This window comes from Hoplias malabaricus, chromosome 10, assembly GCF_029633855.1.
Source record: "Hoplias malabaricus isolate fHopMal1 chromosome 10, fHopMal1.hap1, whole genome shotgun sequence".
NCBI classification, from domain to species: domain Eukaryota; kingdom Metazoa; phylum Chordata; class Actinopteri; order Characiformes; family Erythrinidae; genus Hoplias; species Hoplias malabaricus.
The window spans coordinates 11,612,484-11,632,088 of NC_089809.1; the positions used below are offsets into that span (position 1 = coordinate 11,612,484).

The 19,605-nt window shown below is 37.2% G+C and overlaps 1 protein-coding gene across 3 annotated transcripts in view; it reads right to left on the reverse strand.

Moving 5' to 3' along the window:
- The window catches only part of LOC136709111 (epidermal growth factor receptor-like), a 159,778-nt gene extending 140,767 nt beyond the window's left edge, over window positions 1-19,011 (reverse strand). For all 3 annotated transcript variants that reach the window (XR_010804439.1, XM_066684142.1, XM_066684141.1), the window contains exon 1: window positions 18,831-19,011. Coding sequence is in view for 2 of the 3 variants with exons in the window: in XM_066684142.1 (XP_066540239.1) it covers window positions 18,831-18,906 (76 nt within the window). In the remaining variant the exon portion in view is untranslated. The remainder of the gene's footprint in view (window positions 1-18,830) is intronic.
- Window positions 19,012-19,605: the final 594 nt, after the last annotated feature.

Genomic DNA, 19,605 nt, shown 5'->3' on the forward strand with positions numbered 1-19,605 from the left:
ACTTAAGTATTCATAAGGTTATTTGCACTGACAATTTCTAGGTGTTTTGGGTGTTACTGAGGCGTAATATGAATTATTTTAGGTGCACGCTATTTTCTGGCTTTTGTGTGTATGCACACTTTCACTCCAGAATCCATGCATAGTTTTATGGATCACAGTATGTGATGATGGCCATTTCTGTGGTCAGATCAAGCACATAACTAATTAAGATAATGTAAGAAAGAGACTGCTGGCTGGGTAGGTCAGTGGGAGATGTCAGTATTCAGTAATGCCCTTCCACATGCTGTGTATACTGTGTAAGTGTTTTTTGACAGACAGTGAGTGTGTTTACATACACTTAATAATCCAATAACTGCACCAATTGTACTTGAATTTTGTATGAATCTTCAGATACAGAATGATGAGAGAACAGAATATGTGTACACTCTCTAGTTTGGGTTGCACACATGCACAGACCAAGAAGTATCTTTCTGGGTTGATAGTCTGCTTGTGGCAGAGGTATCTGGAGATTTTTTAGACAACAGAGAGAACTCCAAAGATTGAAAAAATCTAACCAAAATGAAGATTTCTTTATTTCTGCCATATAGATGGGTAATATTGGCTTACAGTGGAAATGTCTCCAAACACAGGAGATGGCTAACTGCGTTACCGAAAGTGCTACAAAACTAAACAATTCTAGTTACAGATTCTGTTGTTTTATCCCCTCATCACACCATGTTCTACCTTAAAAAAAGTGGAGCTTAGAACTGTATTTCCCCACAACCATAGACGTTCCCTTTAGGAAGAATAGTCTGTTATGTTCTTCTGCAGTAGCTAATAGCTGAATGTATTAGAGATTTCCTGGATGTAAAGAGAATTAACTGTAAAGGGTTAAGCACTATAAAGCACAAACACTAATTCAAATATATTCAATGATTTGCCTGGTTAAAAAAAATGAAAGAAAATTGACTCCCTTGACTATTTCCATAAGTTTTGGGAGTGAAGCATTTTAGACAAACGAATAATATTCTGTTTTTGTATCAAAAATACTGTTACAATACATATTTACAGCACCATTGAAGGTGGAAATATAAACTGCTATACAGTTTAAGGTAGGCCAGAGCAGAGAGAACTGCTAAACAAGTCAAATTATGATAAGGCCTGAACCATGCCACATGTAACAGCTTCCATTGTTCTCCAAAGCAGCCATTAAGTTGTTAAAAGATTTTAAGATACACTTCATTTAAATATATAGGTACCAGCAGTGTTTTAAGGAAAAATATGCTTTTCTCAGTTTTGTCTATGTGATTTTAATGCCTTCTTTTATATATGAAATAAAATTGACTTGACAAATAATCAACTGTTTAAATAAACAATAACACAAACATTGACTATAGAAGGGGAAGATGAGGTAAAATAGGCTGGCACAAGGGGCTGTGATTCTCATTAGAAGAACTGTGTCTGGTTCACCTACTTAGACGAACAGAGCACATAAATAAAAAACCTTTGTACTGAATTGTTTTTTAGAACACCCTCCTTTCATGACTTTTCCCAGAATTATTCATTTGATAACTTAGGATCCCTACATTTTTAAAATCATATGTTTTCCCTCCTGTTGCCATGAACAGAGATTTCTACTGCATTTCAAAGCTGTAATGCTCTATTCCGCCAGTGGGTGCAAATGTTCCCACAATTAAATCATTGTGTTAAATTGGTTTATACATAAATAGATAATAGTTATCTAATTCATTCATTATTTTTACAAATTGATCCAGAATGCTGCAGCACGCCTGGTCTTCAACCAACCAAAAAGAGCACATGTCACGCCCCTATTAGTTGAGCTGCGTTGACTACCCTTAGCTGCTCGCATCAAATTTAAATCACTAATGATGGCCTTCAGAGTATTCACTGGTTCTGCTCCCATCTATCTCAATAGACTCTTAAAACCATACGTTAGCGCCCGCCCTCTCCGTTCCTCAAAGGAGCGCCAACTAACACGACCAACAGGTCAGTTGAGGCTATTCTCATCTCTGGTACCACGCTGGTGGAACGAGCTTCCAAGCACTATCAGAGCAACAGAAACCCTCTCTGCATTCAAGAAATCATTGAAAACCCAGCTCTTCCGAGAGTATCTTTTGCACTGAATGTCTTTCTTTAATGCACTTATTACTTCCTGGCATATTGCACTTAATGTAAGGTATTTTGTATAATTTGTGCTGTAGTTCGAATGTTAGATCTTCTTTTGTAAGTCGCTTTGGATAAAAGCGTCTGCCAAATGCATAAATGTAATGTAAATGTAACTGAATGCAGTTTTCTTATATTTTGTATTCTAAAAGTGCAAAGCTGTTAAATAGAGTTTAATGATGCAAATGAGACAAAATATGTGGCTTGTGCCTGTAGACTCTTGCATGCTAAAACAACAAATTATTGAAATAAGAAAATTACTGAAGGTTGTATATGATCTGTGTATGAATAACTCACTCAGAATCTGTTGCAAGAGCAGAGAAATGTATTGAATTCTAACATGCTAATAATTGTCCATTAGATTGTATGATGAAAATTCTAATGTTGCTGACTGATTTTAACAACCTTTTTCTCCTCATTATGCTACACAGTGCGATATTTTAACTTTCCAGTGCAGGAAGTGGAGCTGTGCATGAGATAAATTTATCCATCTTTCCCATCTGTTTACAACTGTTTTCAGAAGTGCTGCATTCTGAAACCAGACAACCAATCCCCAATATGGCACACACACCAAAGGTATTGTGACTGCAACCCATGGATACATGATTTAATTCATTCATTCATTATCTGTAACCGCTTATCCAGTTCAGGGTCGCGGGGATACATGAATGTAAATAATTTTAAACCCAGTCATATTCTCTTGAAAGCCCATCGTCATACCTGCACCATCCAGGCTCTGGCCTGCATTTTTGCCAATTCTGTCACCATATTTGATCCAGAAGTCTGTCACTTTGAGAGATTACTGCTACAGGTAAGCCTTGGGCTGTCTAACTAAAGAGCATTTTATGTCATAGTGTGCATGCTCCCGACACGTAGGCTGTCCCATTTCTTAGATACCTCATTGTGTCTTATAGATTATTGTCACCTCTCCATAAAAAAAAAAAAAAACATCAACTTTACTGGCTACACAGTCCAGAATTTCATGCTGTTTTCTTTCCAGGCTCTTCCTTTGCTGAGGATTCCACATGCATAATCATGGTCTGGGCTAGTTTTTAAACCCATAAAACCTTTTTACCATACCCATTTTAAGACCTATTCTGTCGTTCCTGTCATTCTGTAGATAATGAATCTGGTGTCACATTTTTCTGCCTGCTGGCGTTCCAGACCTCCACAGCTTATACAAAAGCTACTAATTGAGAAGAATAAAATGAGATAAAAAATATCCCTTTACTGAAACGTGACAGATTTAAGCCTTCGCTTATGAACACTTCAACTTTTGAACACAAACACATTAAACCAATTGTTTGTTATAGAATACCACCTGTGCAAGTCCATTTGTGAAATGTCCTCACTACTACATATTCCACAGTTGACTTTGTGTTATTATAATAAAGTAGAAGCAACTGAGAATGACAGCAACTTGAAGTCGCAGGCCACATAAAATGACAAAGTGGTGTCAGCAGATGCTGAGGTGCATAGTGGCCTTTTTCTCCAACATCAGTGTCTAACCTCATAAATACGCTTCTGGAAAAGTGGTCACAAAAGCTCATAAACAAACTCCTAAACATCCTATGGGATGTCACTCAAGTTCATATGCGTCTGAAGGCAGACAAGCATGTACTTTTGGCAATATAGCATATAATTGACCAATAGGTCTGGCCTGAAATGACATAAGCATGTGACCAAACACTGCAACACATTTCTTTTTTAAAAATATGTCAGACGGTATTTGTACCCTTTCAAATTTCGATTAGACAATTAGACTGGTTAGATGAAACCAGTTTCTGTACCATTACAAAAGGCCTTAGTAATTCCTACCATGTCCTAGAGCATGCTCATCAACTACTGCTGTCAGTTACTGCTGGCTCACTAACCTCTGGTTGTGCATTGTGGCTGTGCGCAATACAGAGAACTGGTATGAAGCCTTATGTTTACCACTGAATGTGGCAATATATATATCCGGGTGACTGTAGTGTGTTCTCCCCATGTTCACATGGATTGGTGCCTCGAGTTCTCCATGAGTGTGTGTCACCCTGTGAAGGACTGGCACCCCCCTCCAGGGTGTGATCCCACCTTGCACCCAGTGATTCCGTGTATGCTCAGGATAAACCCTGAACTGTGTAAGCAGTTATAGACAATAAATGAATGAATGGAACATTTGTGACTTAATTGGAGGATTTGCATTTGTCAAGTATTTTAATACTAATCTCCTTCCATAGATTTTCCTCTCTCTGTTTTTGAAAATATTCCTGTGCAGATGAATACAAAATTGCTGCATTATCGTGCCAGTCAAGTAGAACCTCAAAACACAATGGCGCATGAGAGAAACACAGAAGTTTAACCCCAAATCACTCCATACTCCCTATGTAGTGCACAATGCAAGTCATAAAATTAGCTAATCTTGATCTGAATAGTGCACTATATACTGTATTTCTAATACAGCATCATTATATTCATTCATATGTTGTAGCTGCATGTGTATTATAGCTTAATGACTTATATACTTCACTCAATAGGGGTGAGGAGTAATTTGCATTTCAGCTAGAGATAGGCATGCTGTGTGACAACGTCAGGATTTCCTAAAATATCTGTATTCCTTCGTCCACAGAAGAACAGTGGCAATGGTGTTTTCAAAAATCAGTTTTTAGTGACCTGAAACGCTATTTTTGTGTGCACTGGAGGCCAAAATACAGACAAGAACATTTGTTTTTAAAGTTAAATGGATCCGTGTGGACAGGGCCTAAAACATGCGCGCACACACACAAACACGCACACATACACACACACACGTGTGCACACATGCGCGCACACACACACACACACACACAAGCATTCTTCCAGCAGAACGTTCACTGTTGATTCCCTTAGTAAGAGGTATGTGAATTATTTGCAGGATAACTAAATTGTAGTAAATAAAATTTGCAGTGTCCTCAATTCAATAAAGACATCCCATGCTGAAGTTCTATATGTAGACAATAGACAATGAATGTGATTATATTGCTTCATTCTTTGTCAGAAAAGTGTGCAAACACAGAATCCATGCTCATAGTTTACTGTGACAGAAAAAAATAGGCTCCTGACTTATATATTGCTTTTTGAACAATGCATGTGCTTTTTGGGTAAGATTCTACAGATAAAGGATGACAAGGGCCAACAGGAATATTTACCGTTCATTTTTACCAAATGCAGTGGAAATTGTGAATTTTTTGATATTAGGTATGTTTTTGTGTATTTGTTGTAGGTGTTTTTCATGCCATGAGTGACCAAAGATGAATTTCCACTCTATGGACAATAAATGCATTCTATTCTAATCTACTCAACTCTATCCACAAGAAACTCTAACTGAACTGTTACTGCATAAACAGCTCTTGGTATGTGCATTAATCTATTTGTGAAGTGCCTATTAGGGTAATATGGTCTTGTGATTTCAGTGTGTTTGGAGAACAGACAATCACCTTGCAGGACTTGAACTCACAACCTCCAGGTCCCTGGAGCTGTGTGACTGCAACAATACCTGCTTCTGTACCATTGTCTATGCTGTGAAGATACGAGATGTGCAGCACCTGAAACTTTGGATACTGGAAGCCTGTGCTAGCATTTCTCCTGCTGTGTTGCTATCAGTGTGTGAAGAGTGGGAGAAGAGGGTTGCATTGACAATCCAACACAGTGGGCAGCACTTTGAACACATTTTATAACTGGTCAGAAACTTGTAAATAACTCATGAAAGAATAAAGTTACGTTAAAAGCACACCATTGTTTTTCTTGTGAAATTCCCAATAAGTTTGATGTGTCACATGACTCTCTTCCCATTGAAAAATCAAAAGTTGGATCCAAAACGGCTGACTTCAAAATGGCTGCCATGGTCACCACCCATCTTGAAAAGTTTCTCCCCTCCCATATACTAATGTGCCACAAACAATGAGTTAATATCACCAACCATTTCCATTTTATTAAGGGGTATCCATATAAATGACCTACCCTGTACAGTCTAACTGACAAGTGCTTCCCATTTGTCATTTTTTGGCTGTTCTATGAGAATATTATTACTTGCAGAGAAAAAAAAATGTGTGCCAAACACAACAAATACAGTCCATGAGCTAGTCCATGGTGCTATTAAAAATTTGCTATGCCCATTGCATGAACACTTGAGTGACAAACACAAGGCGTCAAGTCAAATTTTTTTGTGTGTTTCCATGGTTGTAAGGTGTCCCAACTCAGCAAGTGTGCTCTTTTCATGATTTCCCCTATGTGCACTTGATTCACCGCCTTGTAAGACCATATCAGAAGACAATTACACACGTTCAACTGCAAGCCTGTGACATTTCTCGCAAAAACAAAAACAAGCCGTCTTGGAAAATGTTAATTAATTAAACATTAATACATTAATAAAGAGTGAAAAACATGAATATTTTGCTGTGTATGCTCAGGGAAAGCTATATTGTCTGCTCATAACAAATAACAAAACTGTAGACACTATTGCAATGACATTCAAGCACCTTGTTTATATGAAAAAACTATAACTATAATCAATAAAGCACTAGAACATTAAGCCAGTTTGACTGAATCAATTAAGCCATAGTGATGTGCACAGAGGAATGAGAGCGTGTCTCATTTTGATCTCAACTCTCTGACCCCTTGAACACTTGAACACTTTGCTCACCCTTTGTCATTGTCATCAAACGTATCAGAGTGCACATTTCAAGGAGTGCCTTAGGGCTTAAGGCAAGAATTGGGACAGTTTTTCAGAAGGAGCATGACAGAGTGACTCCTCTGTGTCATTCCCCTGGGCCATAAAACCATTTACTGAGAAAAAGAATCAATCAATATATATATATATATATATATATATATATATATATATATATATATATATAAACCATTTTATAACAAATTAAAAGGGTTTGCATTTGCAATCAATTTTAACAGTGTCAACTGTCTTGCTCTAAATTCATTCATTATCTGTAACTGCTTCTCCAGTTCATGGTCACTGTGGGTATCACTGGGTGTAAGGCAGGAACTCACACTGGAGGGGGCGCCAGTCCTTTACAGGGCAACACACACTCACATATTAACTCGCACCTATGGACACTTTTGAGTTGTCAGTCCACCTATCAATGTGTGTTTTTGGACCGTTAAACTGTTAAAGAAGGCTAAATGCCTGTACCCATTCATTGTCTGTGACTGTTTATCCTACCCAGAATTACAGGGCGCAAGGCAGGAACTGGAGGCTCCTGGAGGGGGTGCCAGACCTTCACAGTGTAACAAACACTCTCAATTCCTCACAGAGGGTCATCCAGAGTGGGGCTTGAACCCACAACCCCAGTACCCTGGAGCTGTTCCTGTTAAGTACCTGTTGCGCCACTGTGATAAAACATAACACACCCTCACAAATGTTATCTTTGAGGTTCAAGTGCTCTGCAAGTGCTCTGCAAGTGCTCTTTGTTTGTGTAGACAAACAAAAGGAGATGTAGAAGGAAGCTAGCCTAATACACATGGAGCAGTTTGGGATAAACTATTGTCTGATAATATAAATAAATAAGTTTTAAGGGATGGCTTCCCTGGAGAATGTTAAAATGTTTTATTAATGAGAACACCAGATTTATATATAACTACACCCTAATAGAAGGAAACCAACCAGAGTCATACTTAGATGCAATGATAAATGTAATTTCAAATGATAGAAAAGGCCCAACTCTGTGTGTTTTATAGCCAAATTGGCCCTAAAGGGCAAATGCACATTAGAATTATACTGATGTAGATCTATGTAGACATGCAAACTAAAAAAAGAGAAAAATGGCAATTAAAAAGATAGTGCTCATTAAACAATTACATGTACATTAATATATATATATATATATATATATATATATATATATATATATATATATATATATATGCACATTAAAGAAGGCTCAAAAACATGACCCCCATACCCCCACCCTCAAAAATCTTGCTCGTAATCTTGCTGTTGAAAACAAAAAAGCATGCAAGCTAATTGCTAAAGCTAGCACGCAAACATTATGTGTAAAGCCACAACAAACATGGACACCATGAGAACTCACTGTAAAAAGGAAAGTACTTCTCGTGCAAGGTCATAGTCAAATATAAATTGCGTTTGATAGATTATTTCTTTGTTGTAACAATGCTTTTTGGCAATAAATCTTATACGATGGAAAGCCTGTTAATTTCCCTTTTAAATGGTGTCACATTTGTAAGGAACATGCATTATTGGGGTGATCCAACAAGTGTTCAGTGCAGTTGAGGTTAGGAGCTGGCAGGCCATTCCATCCTCTCCACTCCCAAGTTCTGAAGGTAATCTCTGATAGACCCCGCTCTGTGCGGGTGAGGGTTGTCATCTTGGAGGATAGAGTTCGGTCCCAGATTGTGGAGATATGGGATTGCCACAGGTGGCCTTCAATGATGACAAACCTCGTTTTTCCAGTGAGGGAGATGCCACCCCACACCATCACAAAACTACAAAACACAATCCTTACAAGTCCTTACTTTTTGTGCTAAGTATATTTTGGTGGACACTTTTTTTGATGGCAGAGATGACTAGTTAATCAACTAGTGTACGTAGATATTTTAGTGAAATAATGTATACTTTTCTGTGTAAATACGTTGATTGTGGCACATTCATTTTAGCTATTATGTTCTAAAGTTCTTAAACTTGTCTTGCGATTGTCTGTGTACATTTAGTTTTTTTTTCTTGTCTCGTCTGAAACTGCCAACTTGTGTGGGATTCTTATTTAGGGAGAAGGGGAAGGGGCTAGACAGCTCACTCCACTGTAAGAAATCCAAATCTTTTTTTAATGCCCTTGTTTCTACAGAAACAATGAATTACTCATATGCTCTTATGCTTCATTTTCATTTTCAGTGAGTCAGCCACTGTTCCAATAGCAACACACTTTAGGGATTCCACCCATAAAACAGCCATGAGTGAGTTTCAGGTCCTTTACACTCTGCTGGATCACTCCACTCTAGGTGTTCTCTTACCTTATGATTTACAAATTAAGCACTGGTGTTTCTGTTTTATAAAATAATTTTGCTGAGTTGTCAGTACAGGTTTGAGATTTGTTGTTTTATCTGACCTGTAGGCTTACATACAAAGCATGAAGAGGATGCTAGTATAGTGTATGAAAACTGTGTTCAACAGCCTACTGCATTTTCTTAAGAATGTAAAGTCACTTGCATGGCCTTAATTGTATTTTATGGTAGAACGTTTGTGAGCATGCAGGGGAGCCTGCTTCTCACTCTTCAAAAGTGCTGTTTCAAGTGGCCTTAACACATTGTCATACCCAGTGGATATGTTTTTTATTTACTGTATTTTTTTCTATATATCTAGCTATTTCATTTTGAAATTATACAGTGGTCTGTCCACATGTATTGCTGCTGTAGTTAAAGGCAATGTTTGCAATTCTAATCAAAAAACACTTTTTAAACAGTTCAGAGGATATCCACCATCTGCTAACTCTAATGTCTGCATACTGAAAAAGCTCCTGTGTTTGTACACAGTCCTGGCTCTGTAAATAGGGAAGAAATCAAAGTGTTGGAATCACTCTTTGAATCTACTCAAAGATTTATACAGGGTCTAATGCTGAGTCAAGGCCAGGCAAGGCAAATTTAAGAGTAACAGAAACAGTAAAAAGCAGCAAACACTGCTTCTCTATGTTTAGTTTTCACCATAAGCAGGACAAACTGACATGTCCCTAGAGATCTGAGAGTTGTTCGTGGCTCATACCTTTGTAGCAGATCTGATAAATACGCTGGTCCTACACCATTAAATCATTTATAGACCAGTAAAAACAGCTTAAAATCTATTTTACAGACTGGTATCCAGTGTAAGGATTATGCTCTGAGACCTTTGGCAGCTGTATTTTGAATCAGCCATTTAATGGTCTTTTTGGAAGTAAAGTTAATAAACTAATACAGTAACCAATCCTGCTAAAATTAAAAGCAGGGATTAGTTTCTCGAGGTCTAGTTTAATTATAAAATCTCTAATCTTGCTAATGTTTTTAAGATGGTAAAATGTTGACCTAGTAACTGCTTTAACATGAGATCTGGTTTTGAGATCTTTAGATTTGAGGGCTCTCCAGTCCAGATATGCAGCCAATCTGTGTCTCTTATTGCAGTTCCCAAATAGACTAATCTCTGTTTTATTCAATTGCAGAAAGTTGTGTCCACTACAGTTTGTGATGTGCTCACGGCACTTACACAATTAGTCAGTTGGACCAGAGTCATTTGGCGCAAGGCGAAGTAAATGAGTATCGTCTGCATGGCTGTGATAGGATAGGCCATAGTCTTGTAAAATAGGGTCAGCTCTTAAGTAATCTGATGTCCCTTGACATTTTAGAAATTTCCCCTACCTAAAGATTTTGCTCCCAAAAAGCTACACATGCTAATATTCAGCACAAACCCAGCAACAATAATGAGAGAGATGTATGTCATTCATCTATTTTTTATTTAAATTAAATCTAAATATGTACTTCCCAAAAACCTATTTTCAAAAAATGCTGATATATAGTGAAACAAGAGCAAAGAGAAACTAGGCAAGCCCTATAGCCATTTTCACAGATTTGTTTCTGCCATTTCAAAAACAAAAAAGCCCAAAATACATACCCTTGTCATTGGAAGGTCTGAAGAAGCTTTGGTGCATCATATCAATGTCCTTGTTTACATGTGGTTGTTCTTATTTGATTATGGAGGGATTATGGAGGAAATATGGAGGGCAGGACTAATAAATGCAGAAATTAAAAAAGGAGCACAAAGATTTGTTCATAATATGTAACACTGGCATAAGTGTTTTTCTTGTTCATGTTATTAAAAAATAAATACAAGATGATCTACCACCAAAGAACAAAGAAGACCAAGCACATTTTTTTGATTTCAAGAATTACAATTATTTACTTATTCAATGTAACACATTAAACCATGTGAAGTTTAAGTAGGCTGTGTGCAGCTATAAGGAATTTTATAAACACACTAACTCCACAAAATATCTCCCCACCAATTTTCTTTACAATATTTCAGGCAAATACACTTGAAAAAACACATCGCGAACATTTATTACGTTTTCTTTTGAGCTCTGAATTTTGTAGAATTGGGTGTTGTCTACACACGAGTGTTTACAGCTTTCTGACAAACTATTTTTTGGCGTGAATTACACTGTTAAATTATATGCATTATATGACTGCTACACATAATATGATTGGGCTACATAGCACAATAATCATGCCTGATGCTCAACACCAATACACCATGTGTCCTTTAATGCACAACAAACAGCAACTCAAATATTGCAAAATAAAATGGAAAGAATGTATGCATGAATAATTGTTAACATGTTACAAAGTTTTGTGTGTGTTGTTTTCACATTGCATTGTAATAGCGTTTTAAAAATGATTATAAAACAACTATACATGATACAATGATCATAGAGTAACAGTACAACAAATACAGTACTACAGTAAATGCTTTAAATTCATAAAAATAGCAATGCAGTGTTATAGCCAGACCAAATTGATTTTAACCCTCTGGAGTCTGCGCTCCTGCTGGCAAGATTAATCAGAACTTGTGACAAAACACTAAAGCAACTCAGTGGGTTTTTGTCCTAAAGACATTCCCCCAGAAAATTTAAAGGGTCTACTTTTCAAATATATGGAGGAAAAATACATTTTAAAATAAAATTTATTTTTAGCTTGTTGTTACAGAACGGTATGTAACAAAAGGCAAGTCCCAGAACCATCAGCAATCAGAAATCATTCTCAACACCTTCCATACAAGGGCTCAAGTACATCTCTTTTAGAAACAAGCTCCCCATCCGACATGCCCTCAACAAAAGTGAGGTCAAGTTCAGAAATTACTTTGTTGATGGTAGTGTACGAAATGCTTTTGAGGTTTTAGGACGTTTTTATCATGGAAGTGATAAATGCTTTCCTTCAAATTTAACACATCCTCTAAGTAAGAGTTCACAATCCTTTGGGGATGTTTATCAACATTCCTTGGATAAAATTCAGACTTTGCAAAACACATACAACCTGAACGTAACTGTGATGTGGGAGCATACCTGGAATGAGATGAAAAGATCAAACCAGGATGTTAAATTGCTTCTGAAACACTTTGACTTTCCTGAGCATGTGAAACCACGAGATGCTCTGTTCAGTGGTCGAACAAACACTTTGCATCTCCATTATGTAGCTCAGCCCGGTGAAAGGATTGATTACTACGATTTAACGACACTCTGTCCTTACTTAAATAAAACAAAGAGGTTTCCCCGTGGGTCAACCCACTATCGTCTTTCGTAATTTTGAATCATTGGAAAATTATTTCGGGCTCATTTGAGCAAAAGTTCTCCCCCCTATGGGATTATGGGCCCCTGTTCTCCCTTGGGTGAAAAGCAAACTCTTGTTTCCTTTGTGTTGAAACTATACTGAACTACAAATGCAAAATTGCAATCACACGGATGAGGAGAGGGCCCTGACAGGTAGTTGGTGTAGCATTGAGATGATGAAGGCCCTCGAGAAGGTTTACAGAGTGTTGAAGGTGATTGAAATATGGCACTTCCAGATTACATCAAAATGTTTCTGAAGAAAAAACAGGAGAGCTCAGGTTGTCCCTCCTGGGTGGTTGACTAGTCCAGTAAAAAAGAGTACATTCAAAATTATGAGGAGAATTAAGGTATCAAACTAGATGAATCTCGCATTGAAATTAATCCTGCAAAGAGATCAGTGGCTAAACTGGCACTGAATTCTTTGTGGGGAAAAATGTGTCAGAGATCTGACAGGTCAAACACTTTACTGATCAAAGACCCTAGTGAGTTTTTACAATTCATATTCTCGGATATGTATAATGTAAGTCATTTCTCTTTTCTGAATCAGGAGGTGGCATTGGTGCAGTGCAGTGGCGATTGCTCTAAGACTGCAAGGGAAGCTCAGCTTCCCCTAAAATGCCAAGAAATAAGTGATAAAATATATACTGTTGTGTGTACACGTCATTGAATAAATATGCACTACAACAGCTAGCTCACCTTTTGTTCAGAATGAGCTTCTTATCACTGGTAAAGACACGGGTTTCCTCTCAATCAGCTTCACAGTGCTTTAAACAGTATGGACGCTTCAATAGCGAAGCAGCGAAGTGCAGCAAAACGAGATGAGTCATTGGATAAATGCTGGGCATCTCTGGGGGTCTATGGGGCAGTGGGCTGGCCTCAGCTGGCCCGGACACTCAGCTTCTGCATGATGATTTGATGATCTGTCTGAGGCTGAATCCATTTTTGATTGACAGCGAAATGAGCGAATCAGCGATCCTTTGGTGTAGAGATCCGTAGGAGCATTACATTTTCATTCTGTTCTGAGTTGAACTGGAGACTGTCTTAAACCTCTTAGCGGCATTTTCTTTGTTAAAAACGACTAGCGACAAATCAAGCTTCTATTTCTGGTGTTTTTTTTGTTTTTTTTTGTAGCTGCTTGTGTTTGGAGACTTCTATCACTCTTTCTGACTTCTATCGCAGTTTCTGTCCAGCAGGTGCTGCTGAGCCCCTCCACCGTCACAAAGCACTCACAGGCGGACACACTTCACATGGGCCAAGGCCGTTTAAGCAGCCTGGCTCTGCTTGCCATTGAGAGGACACTAGTCAAGTCCCTGGAAAAGACACCTTGTTGGTACGACAGGTTCACAGATCATTTTCTTGAAAAGGAACGGAGGGTAGAATTTACGTATAAATAAACCGACACATTTTATGATGTAGGCTGAAATTGAGCTTCCCATCCTTGAAAGACCAGCATCCGCCACTTATGCAGTGGCGTTACACAGACGACAGGTGTCTCACACCGGGTAATGCTAATGTATTTATTGGTATTTTCACTACAGCTTATGCTAGTCTTGAATTGCACAATCTGATAGATCGACTACAGCAGAGATGTTTATACACAGATACTAACAGCGTCATTTTCAAAAGTAAAGAATGTGACTGGATGCCCCCTCTAAGTGATTACTTAGGAGGTCTTACAAGGGAACTGGACACAGGTGATCAAATAGTAGAATTTTTCAACGGGGGTCCAAAAACCTATGGTTATCGCACTCTCAAAGGTAAAACTACAATGAAAGTTAACGCCATTACTTTAAACTACACCAATGGTGAAATTGTGAACTTAAAATCCTTGAACTGGTTGATAAATGTGTGAAAAATCCTAATTATGATGGTGAAATTATGACTACACACAATCAAATTGTGAGAGATAAAAGAGGCTTTCACTTAAAAAACAAATCACAGATGAAAAGATTCAGAGTTGTTTACGATAAACGTGTTCTATTACCTAATTTCACAACATTACCATACGGTAACTAACTAAAAATGATTATTCCTAAGGGATTTGATTCTAGACTTCAGCTTCCTTTTTCTTGTATAGTGTGTGGACCAAGCAATAGTGGAAAATCTTTTTTTATCAAAACGTTGTTGGAAAATTGTATGGATTCCATGTCAAAAATCCCAGACCAAATTGTATGGTGTTACCACGATTACAATTAATGAATGATTATTTTGTTTTTGTATTTTTGACCCTCATAGTACTCATAGTCACAAGACTTGTACTGTAAATACGCTCCAGTATTAAAGCTGGGATATTTTTAATGTTGCTGGGAACTTGTCTTGTGCTTTGGTCTAATCGATATAGACAAGATTATGTCATTTAGAAGTACTGAAGGTTGATTTCGATTAATTGCTCAGCCCTATTCCAGAATGAATTAGATGAGGAGCTGTGGTGGTCATGTGACTGAAGATTTGTTCGGGAGTGAATCTGAATCTGGAGCGGAAGAACCAAGTGGAGCATTGCGCAGTGCAGGGACAAATGACCAAGTCACTCAGTGAGAGCTTGTTGTTCTTGTGCTGTTTCTGGCAAGACATATATCATTAAAATATGTCATTTTTAAAACTATGTTTAGAATACTCAAAACTGGACTATTAACCAGTGCTCGAGTAATATTAAAACACTGGAAGGATCCACAACTCCTGAGTGACACAGGTGAAACCGAGTTTCACATTCTTGCATTTGTATCTATGTCAAAATTTAAAATAAAATTGAATAAAAAAATAAAATAATAAATAAAAACAAAATAAGTAATTTTAACCTACTGCACTTATTGTTAGTTATTATCCCAAAGCCATATGTAACTTTATCTACAATCACAGACAAACACTAGGTTAAAGAAAAGTTATACATTAATAAAACACGCTAGTGAACATGCTATATCTGTGATATATTTAACAATTTTCAAGTTTAACTCACTGAATGGGAATTCTAGCTGGGTAAACTCAAAGTAGATGGGCGTATGACAGTGAAACCAGGTGAAATTTGGAATTACTCAAATGACTCAAAATTAGTTGGGCACTACAGACGGCTGTTTAGGGCAGGTTGTAGGTAACGCTAGGCCTGGTTTGCAATTACATCCAGGTTTTGAATTTTTGCTTGTGATCTGAGTTCTTTAAGTGGTTTGCTTTAGTGTTTATCATGTTTATCTAACATCACTAATATGAAACAGGCAATAGATTTGCCGTCGTTTACCCTATATTTTTGCCATAATTCTAAAATGTTTTTTTCTTTAACAGCTCAGAGAGAAGTTAAGAATCTGAAGGCAATTCTGCAGTGCCTTAAATGAGAGTTGGCATTCTCAGAAGAAGCATGCCACCAGATGTTATAAAAGTTTTGTGTAAACCTGTAATATTTTTCACACAATGCTCTTGTGAACTGGATATATTTTGTCCCGATAAGCCCAGTCCAGTCCCGATAAGCCCCGATATGTCCAGTCTTCATATTCTAATAGTATCAACATCTGTTTTAGGGTATGCGTGTTCTAATCTGTCCCACAGATGGAAGAAGGAAAGGACAAAGGGGAAGAAAAATTAATTAAAGGAAAGAAGCAGAACAAACTTTGGTGCATAGGTTGTAATTATGTGTTCTGGAATGCTGGATGCAGATTAATTATTTTAATGATAGCCTTACGTACGTTTAGTGCTTATACAAATTCAAGTTGTGTAGATTTTGTACTTATATTACTTGGTTAATATGTAATTCAGTCTTAGCATATTTTAGATTATGGACCACACTGCCTATATTACAGGGTACTGAAGAGTAAGTTACAGGAAAGCACAGGATATTTACACCATACTTGGCACTAAGTTAGTCTTCAATCCATTAAATATTGTAACTTAACAAATCTGAACACACGGGTGTGATGTTCTCCACTGAAGTGTTAAGGTCTGCAGAGCACACACACTACTTCATTTTCTGTGTTAAAACCATCTAACATAAAAGTAATGGTAAGTGAAGACGATCATCCAAATGTAAGGCTGATAAACTGAGAAAGCAGGAAAAAAGGAAAGCTGATGCATAGTCCCTGTTGTACCCATGTGGGTAGATGAGAGCCGTCCATTTTGTCATAGCAAAATATGTATAATACCTTGATAAGTGTGTAAGAACTGCATGCATCTTTTATCACACCCTTTACTTGCTCTTTACTTGTTTTATCATATGCCCTACTTAACTGGTAATTACTCCGTAATTAGTGGGCTGTAATTTGAAGTGTTATCCTAAAAAATAGTGGTGTCAGAATTGCAATGTCACCAAAGAACTCAAATAAGTTCAGTAACACATTGACTCTAAATGGAGAATAATGGTGCTTTTCCACTGCATGGAACCTACACAATTTGACTCGGCTTCCTGTTTTTCCACTGGCCAAATCTGGTACCTGGTCCCTGGAACCAAGTACTTTTTTCAGTCCCTGTTCATGCAGTGTTCCAGCCGTGCCGACTAGGCACTAAAACGTGATGTGTAAACCCTAAAGAGCACTGACTGGCCAGAGAGATGTGCCAATCACCACAAAATGAACAGCTCTTTCAAATCGAGCACAGACTTGCCACTTGTAAAATCTCTTAATTTACAGAAGCATTCAGATCTTTATCTTTATCAGACTCACAACGGCAGCTCATAACTTTACCTTAAGTTGTTTTGAAGACGTTTTTAAGTTTCAGTTCCAATATAAAAGCTGTCGTGATAATTCATACAATATCACAGTAACACCTACATATATGACGTTTTCGTTACACCTTACACAGTGAAGGAGTTTCAGGTGCCTGGAAAAACCTACTGTATCATTTAAGGTGACACAAAGGTGTAAGCTGGAGAATAAATAGCTGTAATGCTGCCTTGGAGAGCTAATCACAAAGTTAATTACGTTAAAAGTGCTTATATATAAGGGTGGCACCGTGGCGCGTCAGGTAGTGTCACTGTCACACAGCTCCAGGGACCGGGAAATTGTGGGTTAAAATCCCGTTCCAGGTGATGGTCCGCATGGGTTTCCCCCGGATGTTCCCGTTTCCTCCCACAGTCCAAAAAAGTGTCGGTAGGCGTGAATGTGTGAGTGACTGTGTCGCCCTATGAAGCACAGGCGCTCCGAACCCAAGGAAAGTCTGGACTGGCTCTATTACAGGCCACCACTAAGGCTACACCCTGGGCTGATCCTGGTCCAGAATACAATATAGCTCCAATTATGCTCTCTGCCCCCAAGAATTTGTGTTTGTGTAGGCTCAGATTTATATAATATAATATAGTAATAATATAGGGTAACTATTATTTTAAAATGATAAACCCATGTGCCATTTATTCCCACTATCAGTTTTTAAGTCAAATTAAATAAAGAAAGATGAATATTTTGTGCTATACATTATTTAAACTACTCCAGCCATTATGTTTTATTAAACACCAGTCACATTTGCTAATGTTGAGTTAGCCCCCCTTTATGTGCAGGGGCGCATTATTTTTTTTATTTTAAGCTTTAATACCATTCATTCATAGTACTTTAAACTTTGAACGTATATAACATAATATTTCTGTATGTGTACAAAATAATGATGCATAATCCACATTATATTCCTGCATGATTTTGTAAATTTGTCTTTTATTTAGGAAGGAACATATTGGGTTTGTTCACCATTAGTCACTATGGATTAATTGATGGAATATTGCTACATTTTAGTTCCTCTTGATGTGTTTATTTATTTTTTTATTTTCAAATTGTTTTTATAATGCATATTTGTCATTCTGACCATGATAGTAATAAATGTATGGAGTATGCCGTACTAATAGTAATAATGAATTAAGAGTATGCCGAATATTGTGGGCCAGTTATATAATAATGGATCAAGCATACGTTCACAGAAACTTAAATTATATTTTTTGAGAAATTCACAGAGTAAAGCTTCTGAAATCATGCACACATTCACTTAAGCGAAGGCACGATTTCCTGATTCGGCGTGTATGCTAAATTATCTGAACGAATACTGTAGTCTGTTACCAAAAAGAATACTTTCACCCAGTTCAGTACACGAATATTAGGCTAAAGTTAGGCTTGGCCAACTGTTCATAGATAAGGTGGCGTCCACCAAAAGAAAAACATAACTATAGCTACTAATACACTGTGTGACTTGGCAGTTGAACAAAATAAGAAAAACAAAGGTTTTAACCACGAATACAATAATACGTTTGTCTACTGACGCTTGATTTAACGCAAATATATGAGTTAATAGAATTGCGTCTTCGCTGTACAAATAATAAACTAAAATATTTGTATAGCGTCCTCGCTGTACAAACAATAAACTAAAAATTATACTCACCCTTTCTCTCTGATTCGGCACAGTATACCAGGCTTAAAAGGGTGACGTATAGGACTCCTAGAATACCAAGTGACATTTCCAAGTAAACTTTGTAGTAAGAAGCCGTCGTGTTATTTTACCAAAAGACATGCAGTTATATGTTTTCGCATCCGTGGTTTACCCTGATAACAGCGTAATTCACCGCGGTTTCAAGACTGAACGCCTGATATATGCAAGTTAGTGTCGGGGTAGTCACAACGGGCAGCTGTGACGTATTCCTACAGCGGTGCAATATGTACGTTACAAAAGGACAAACAAATATTAGCCTACTGTGATCACTCATCCATGTTTTTATGGTTATTTTCTGTTTGTATTTTTTTAGCCATTAATGGAGCTTTTTATGAAAAAAATATATATATGCATACACCATATCATTAGAGTACATTCGAGTAGTACATGTAGTCCAATGTAATTTGTTGCTGTAAATTTTATAATACTTTTCAATGTTTATGTTTTTTTTTTTTGTTTGTTTTTTAGAAGTAAATTGTTTTTATGGATGGTTTACAATAATAACTAGAGAAAAGTTTAGAAAATATAGTCATTTTGTAATGGATTGTTTTTATTATAAAAAAGGGGTAAAATATGTCTAACATTGAGATGGAAAGGCAATCTAATCAGAATCAGAAATACTTTATTGATCCCAGGGGGAAATTGCAATTTTTACAGTAGCAGCCAGTTGTAAAAGAATAAACACTCTAATAAAAAATTTAACACAAAAGGAAATTTACAATATGTA